This window comes from Lolium perenne, chromosome 7 (assembly GCF_019359855.2).
Source record: "Lolium perenne isolate Kyuss_39 chromosome 7, Kyuss_2.0, whole genome shotgun sequence".
NCBI lineage: Eukaryota > Viridiplantae > Streptophyta > Magnoliopsida > Poales > Poaceae > Lolium > Lolium perenne.
In genome coordinates this window covers 62,580,139-62,587,353 of record NC_067250.2, presented here as the reverse complement: position 1 = coordinate 62,587,353, position 7,215 = coordinate 62,580,139, and the positions used below count along the sequence as shown (strand labels likewise).

General features: G+C 39.9%; 1 protein-coding gene and 1 long non-coding RNA gene across 2 annotated transcripts; one reads left to right on the top strand and one right to left on the bottom strand.

Annotated features, from left to right (window-relative positions):
- Window positions 1–435: 435 nt before the first annotated feature.
- On the top strand, window positions 436–1,610 carry LOC139833601 (uncharacterized). Its single transcript, XM_071823918.1, has 2 exons — window positions 436–854; window positions 974–1,610. The coding sequence occupies exons 1-2, from the start codon at window positions 436–438 to the stop codon at window positions 1,608–1,610; spliced, it is 1,056 nt and encodes a 351-aa protein (XP_071680019.1).
- A 1,799-nt stretch (window positions 1,611–3,409) lies between these two features.
- Window positions 3,410–6,850, bottom strand: LOC127317299 (uncharacterized). The gene is made up of 5 exons (XR_007861040.2): window positions 6,711–6,850; window positions 6,533–6,640; window positions 5,417–5,563; window positions 5,090–5,244; window positions 3,410–3,637 (listed from the first exon to the last, which is right to left on the bottom strand). It is a non-coding gene; the product is annotated as an uncharacterized lncRNA (long non-coding RNA).
- Between the last annotated feature and the right edge of the window lie 365 nt (window positions 6,851–7,215).

Here is a 7,215-nt window from a genome sequence, read left to right as displayed (position 1 = left end):
GTCACGTGCAAAAAAAAATTGCACTACGAAATATGGTGTCTTGCCCGTTTTGCCCCTCTACCGCCCACTCGCTTGACTCGGTCCATGCCTCCACTCGAGCACCGGCTCCTCCCATGCCACCGTCCTTTCCCTGGCGTGCGCCGCCGCCATGTCTCCCTAGCACGCAGCGCCGCTGCCGCCTCTCCCTGGCGCGCGTAGCCACCATCCTATCTCCCTAGCATGCGTCGCCGCCGCCCCTCTCAACCGCCCGCGTCGCCTCCCCCTCGAGGGCGACCGCCAGGCCCAGTGAATTGTATAAGTTTGAACTGTCGTGGAGCCGGGAACACCACGACAGTTCATGAGCTGGGAGTTCTGCAACGAACACACCAGGCCAAAATTATGTTCCTATGTGAGACCCGTCAGAATTGTGATCGTATGCGCCGTCTTCGATCTCGCATGGGTCTCAGGGGTTTTACTGGAGTTGACTCGGAAGGCTTTAGTGGAGGACTTGCATTATTTTGGCATGAAAGTATTGAGGTGATTGTTAAAGATGCTACAGCAAGATACATTGATGTCTGGATGCGGATCAGTCCAGATGAGCCCATGTTTCATGCTACGTTTGTTTACGGAGAACCGAGGACTGAGAACAGGCACCGTATGTGGTCTTCCCTTTCCACGCTTTGTGCTTCTTCCTCTCTTCCCTGGGCTCTAATCGGAGATTTCAATGAAGCTTTGTGGTCATATGAGCACTTATCGGCGGTGCCACGGGCTGAGTCGCAGATGGCGGCATTTAGAGATTGTGTTCAGAGATGCTTGGATTCTCAGGTCTACCTTTCACATATGATAATAGGAGGGCTGGAAATAATAATGTGCAGGTACGCCTGGATAGAGCGCTCGCCGATAATGCGTGGCGGGATATATACTCAGACTCTACGGTGGTTCACCTGGTTACTCCATGTTCTGACCATTGTCCTCTGCTCTGGTCACTGGCAAGGGAAGTAAGAACACCACAAGTCCGTAGTTGTTTGCGTTATGAGATCTTTTGGGAACGTGATGCTGCCTTAAAAGAAGTGATTGAAACTTCGTGGAAAGGACTTGGACCAATGCAGGACATTGGTGGTGTGACACGAGGCCTGGCATCTGTTATGTCTTCCTTACATCAGTGTGGGAAGAGGAAGTTTGGAAATGTAACACGTGAGCTTGCCAGACTTCGTGAGAAACTCTCTAGTTTGCAAGCGTCTAATGCACCCAGGGAGGAGATAAGAGTCACCATGGATCTAATGAATGAGATTCTATATAGAGAAGAAATGCTATGGTTGCAAAGCTCCCGAATCGATTGGATGCGAGAAGGTGATCGTAATACAAAAGTTTTCCATCAAAAAGCTGTCTGGCGTGCTCGGAGGAATAAAATATTAAAGTTACGAGATGACATGGGTGTGTTTAAAACTGTACCATCAGATATGCAGAGGATGTCAGTCTCGCATTTTAAATTCTTATATACTCGTGATCCTTCCCTTGATCACACGAGTATTACAGATCTTATTCAGGAGAAGATCACAGAGGACATGAATAACGATCTTTGTAAGGAATTTACTGATAAAGAGATTGCTGATGCGGAAAACCAAATCTGATCCCGGGTGCATATGCACCTGGTATGTATAAAACTTATTTTCAAAACATAAAAAAATTAGTAAAAAAATTTAGCATATAGAGGGACATGTTCTATGTGTGCACGTAAAGTTTCACATAATACCAACAATTTTTCTACCCTGTGTAAAAAAGATAAATAATGCCTCAAAAAATAGACTATTTTAGCACCAAAGATTTGTCTTTTTTGCACAAGGCACGAAACATATCGGTTTTTGCTGAAACAACTTTGTAAGCATGTAATATGTCAAGGTATACATGGGGAATTTTTATTTGTATTTTTCTAACATTTTAAAATATGTTTAATATGCATTTCAAATAAAGGGTGCATATGCACCCGGGTGTAGAAACACCCTGTCCCTGATGATGCCTTGTTTCAAATTGGGCCTATCAAGGCCCCTGGGCCCGATGGTTTTCCAGCAAGGTTCTTTCAGCGTAATTGGGATCTCTTGCGTGGTGATATTATTGTTGCGGTTAAATTTTTTTTTGCCATGGGTCATATGCCGGAAGGAACGAATGACACATCAATTGTTTTGATCCCAAAGATTGATAACCCAATGAGTCTCTCTGACTATAGACCAATTGGGCTCTGCAATGTTGTGTACAAGATAGTTTCTAAATGCTTGGTTAATAGGCTAAGGCCTATACTTGGTGGCGTCATCTCTGAAAATCAAAGTGCATTCATCCCTGGCAGAATGATTACTGATAATGCATTACTGGCATTCGAGTGTCTCCATTATATGGAGCACGGTACATCTATAAATTCTAATTTTTGTGCCTGTAAGCTTGATTTGTCTAAGGCTTATGATAGAGTGGACTGGTCCTTTCTGGAGAGCACATTGCTGAAAATTGGGTTTTGCCACCGGTGGGTTAAATGGATCATGGCGTGCGTGACCACGAAGGAGGTTAATGATGGTGCACTATCCCCAATTAAGGTGTGTCGTAATGCCCCTGGTATTTCACATTTAATGTTTGCTGATGATACCATGTTATTCTTCCGTGCAAATGAGGAACAAGCAGTTCGTGTTAAGGAGGTGTTGGATGTTTATGAGAAGGGGACTGGCCAACTGATCAATCCGGCCAAATGTTCTATCCTTTTCAGCCCAATATGCTCACAGGATGATCAAGTTAGTGTTCGTAGTTCCCTCAATGTTGTCCAGCAAGCATTTGAGGACAAATACCTGGGCCTTCCAGCTCCAGAAGGTAGAATGAACAAAGGAAAATTTCAAAGCTTACAAGCTCGGCTGAGTAAATGGTTAATCGATCTTGGTGATAGTTTGCTGGCTCAAAGTGCACGTGAAGTGCTTATTAAAGCGATCGCCCAAGCCATTCCGACTTATGTCATGGGTGTGTTCAAGTTACTAGCTTCGGTTTGCGATGATCTTGAACAATTGATACGGAATTATTGGTGGGGATCGGAGAAGGGTAAAAGGAAAATTCATTGGATAGGTTGGCCAAGGCTGCTACGTCCTAAATCACAAGGTGGCATGGGTTTTAAGTATACTAGCAAACTACTGGCACGGCGGCACGCCGCGCCGAACATGTGCCTGTGAGTTAAAGAATAATAAGTGGTATTTTTAGAGTGGACGCATACTTTTGATTGAATGCTCGTTCATCGCAGCATTATTTCTGTCCAAGTTGTCAGATAAATCATCTATCAAGCAACAATGTAGATGAATTCGCAAAAAGAAAAAGCAACAATGTTGATGCATGTGGTACATGTATGGGATCTCGTCGCAACTTTTATTACACCATCAAAGATAAAAACTGACTATGCAATCCCTGGAAACCATCGTATGCACATTACACTTGGTAACTGGGACGTAAAAACATAGAACACAATTTTTGGAAAACCTTATTATTTCTACTTGGAGGGCAATCAGTATTTACCAAAGTCACCTCTTCTTTGTCAGAGAAAAGGAGGCTAATTTCCATGCCTTTGCCAACCGTGTCGGGGATAACCTACTCCTTGGTGGCACGCCTGATATGTGCTTCTTCTTTGATCTTCAGCCTGAACTCGTCCATTATAAGCAAGGAAGCAACTCAGACTTAGTAAGAACATGTTTTTTAAAACTACTTCAGAGGTCATAAAGCTGAATATATTTGTAGATGAAAAAATAGAGAACTTCCAAACATTGAATTCCAAGAAATCAATAATAGATCCCTAGATCTAAGTAACAAAAAAGACAACTTCCTATGCCAAAGCTCATATATCTGGCACCTTTTAGAAGCGGGCAACTTACATTGTAGCCTCAAGAAAAGTTTATTTAGTAGACTATTATAAGGACACATGCGTAAAAAAAGAAAGTAATACATCAGAGGTAACAACCGGCTTGGAAATGATAGCATGTTACCTAGGAAAAAAAATATGTTCAATGTATTGACCAAGACACATCTAGATGGCGACATGAGATACTTTTGTAGATGAAAAAATAGAGAACTTCCAAACATTGAATTCCAAGAAATCAATAATAGATCCCTAGATCTAAGTAACAAAAAAGACAACTTCCTATGCCAAAGCTCATATATCTGGCACCTTTTAGAAGCGGGCAACTTACATTGTAGCCTCAAGAAAAGTTTATTTAGTAGACTATTATAAGGACACATGCGTAAAAAAAGAAAGTAATACATCAGAGGTAACAACCGGCTTGGAAATGATAGCATGTTACCTAGGAAAAAAAATATGTTCAATGTATTGACCAAGACACATCTAGATGGCGACATGAGATACTTAGTATGCATGGTTCTATTAAACTGAACTGTGTTCTATGTTGATAACGTGAAATAAGTAGTTGACTTCAGAAACTCGTCCAAACAGCTCGGAAGCATCTTTCTAACATTATCTGTCTTAAAAAAGAAAAAAGAACAACCAGGGGTAAAAGAACATTCAAATAACTTATCAACTCTGATTAATATAAAAAGACGAAAAACATGGTTGAGGAGGTTTCCATGCTAGCTAGTATAAAGTGTATGCAAAATTTAATTCAGAAGATCGTGTAAATTCACGAATTGGTTTGCATGAAAATTATTACTTTGTGAGGTTGCAAGGTAAGATAATTTATATATTGCAAGAAATATAAGTTTAAGGGTGGTGGCAAAACAAATATTTTTATGCGAAAGGAAAGTTCAGATATAGGAGCATCCATTGATCTTTAATACAAAATGCAAGAAAAGTGTAATTCGAAAGATTAGGCATACTTATGAATTAGCAGATGAAAATTATTCACTGCTGTGGGATCACAAGGTTAAATAAATCATACAAAACAGGAAACATGAGTATAAGTGTAATGCTATGAAAACAATTATGATATGCAAGAAGATAACCAGATATAGACGAATCGGTTTATCTTCGTCCACGAACGCAATGTTCTAAATTAACCAGGGACAAAAAAAGAGGGAAAACAACATGGGAGCGCACAATGCAAGGTAGTTCAATACAATGTTTCAGATCATAAAACAGTACCTCATCGACAATAAACTCTAGCTCATATAAGTTCTGCTTTGTTTTTCTGATGCCTACACTTCCATATTCGAGCAGCACACACAAGAACCTTCCAGTTGAATCTTGGGATGATAAATCTTTTAGCGTCAAGACTTGCATATTTAGCACTTTTTGGTCTGTATTAAAGCGAAAATTCTGAGTAGAGAATTGTAGGCGGCATACCAAAGAGTGAAGATCTAATTACAAAATAATGGAAATAATTTCTTAGGGTGATTTTGTTCAACTTCGTTATGGGAGATTTTGCTCAGCACATCAGCAAGGATATTAAGAAGATGAAAGAGCTTGTACCAGTTTTTGCTCATTGTAATGAGAACACCAAAACGCTCCATACATCGCAGAACCAAACAACAGTGTGTAGGTGTCTTGCAAGTGAAACGGCAAATGGGGTTGATTCAGTTGATATCTCTGTTTCATATTGTTCTAATACAAAATCATCTGTGATGTATAAAAAGAAAATAAAAATACATAAGTTAGTTATAATGCTTTTAATTAAAAGCAATAGAATATGCAGGCTACAAACTGAAGTTGACTACCTAGCATGAAACTTGCCTCACCCCTTCAATTGAATAGTAATGCATATTTTAATAACTTTTAAGAAAACCCCTTGCCTGTTTAATTCGTAGGTTTGGCGAACTTAACATTGCATTAATGCTTGTGACTCCCATCCAAAAATCTCATTGGTGTTCTAGTTTTTTTTCATCTGAAAGTTCTGTAGATTCCTACATTGGGATCAATCATATTACTTAAACTTCTGAATTTGTGTGGCAAAAAGTGTATACCTAACCGGTAATTAATCTAAGCAGTAGGTTTATTTGGGAATCATACATATGTCCTTATTTTGGATTGATTATATGGAAAATCAAAATTCGCACCATTCACTTTCTTAAAAAAGTCTATACCTAACCGGTAATTAATCTAAGCAGTAGGTTTGTTCAGGAATCTTACATATGTCCATATTTTGGATTGATTATATGGAAAATCAAAATTCGCACCATTCACTTTCTTAAAATACATCTACTATCAAAGTATACTCTATAAATGCATCAATACGCAAGGCTTTTGAGCTTTCTGAAATATTTAGCTGTCCACAAAATATAGAGGCCTCCCAAGCCTTCAGAAAGTCTAAGTTTGTATTTACTGTAATGCCTTGAGGTAGCTCCAAGTGTGCAAGAAGAAGTCAATATTAATACTTATGGGTGTGTAATGATTATGAGAAATATACCCATATTAGCATATTATATATGTATAAGCACATGAGAAAAATCTGCACATTTAAGACAACTGAAATGAAGTTACAAGTGCTTCTTTTTATGTGGTTGCTAATTTCAAGGTTCTACTATTAATTACTGGAATGCAAAAAGTGTATGTTGCGCATAAGGGAGACGATATCACATTTTATCTAACCTATGAGAAGAACCCGGTCAGGAAATTTAGGCCTATCAGTAATCATCCACATAGCCGAATGATTTCAAGCCTTGATGTGAAATCAAAGTAACACAATTGGCTAAATGTCTGCATATACAGAATAATTTGTTGTTAGTTTACCTCAGACAATAGTACCGAGAAGATCGCAATAAGTTACCTGTAAGACATGAAGTGCTCCGAAAAGTGTTTGAGCCTACAGAAATTTGCAAGGCGACGGAGGTGGCTGATTCGATTGAAAATTGTTTTAAAGTGCTCAACACCACCTTGGCGGCGCACCGCCCCGCAAGCTTGAGCCCCTCCACACTGTCACCTTTGACCGTCAACATCCTTGGTCGCAGTGGCACTACACCGCCGCAACAACCTGTCGACCCCTTCTGTGCCTGCACCAGCCGCCTCGGCTAGGATACGGAGCGGGCGTGTCCACGCTAACTGGTACGGCAGGAAATAAGAAACATTACAGAGTAAAGATAAGATTTGGTCGATAAAATCTGAATCTATCACCACACAAAAAGCAAGACGAAAACTCTGTGATTCAGATATGTTTTTTTCCAAATTGATTCATGTATGCTAGAAAATCTAGGCATCTCAAGATCTGGAAATTAAATCCAAATCTTGCGCAGCCTTTGTGGAGGCACCATACTGCTTCATGTATTGTTAAGGAT

Coding starts and splice junctions, on each gene's coding strand:
- LOC139833601 (XM_071823918.1), top strand. CDS start 436: ATGGGTCTCAGGGGTTTTACTGGAGTTGACTCGGAAGGCTTTAGTGGA. Junction 855..973: donor CTGGAAATAATAATGTGCAG/GTACGCCTGGAT, acceptor GTCACTGGCAAG/GGAAGTAAGAACACCACAAG.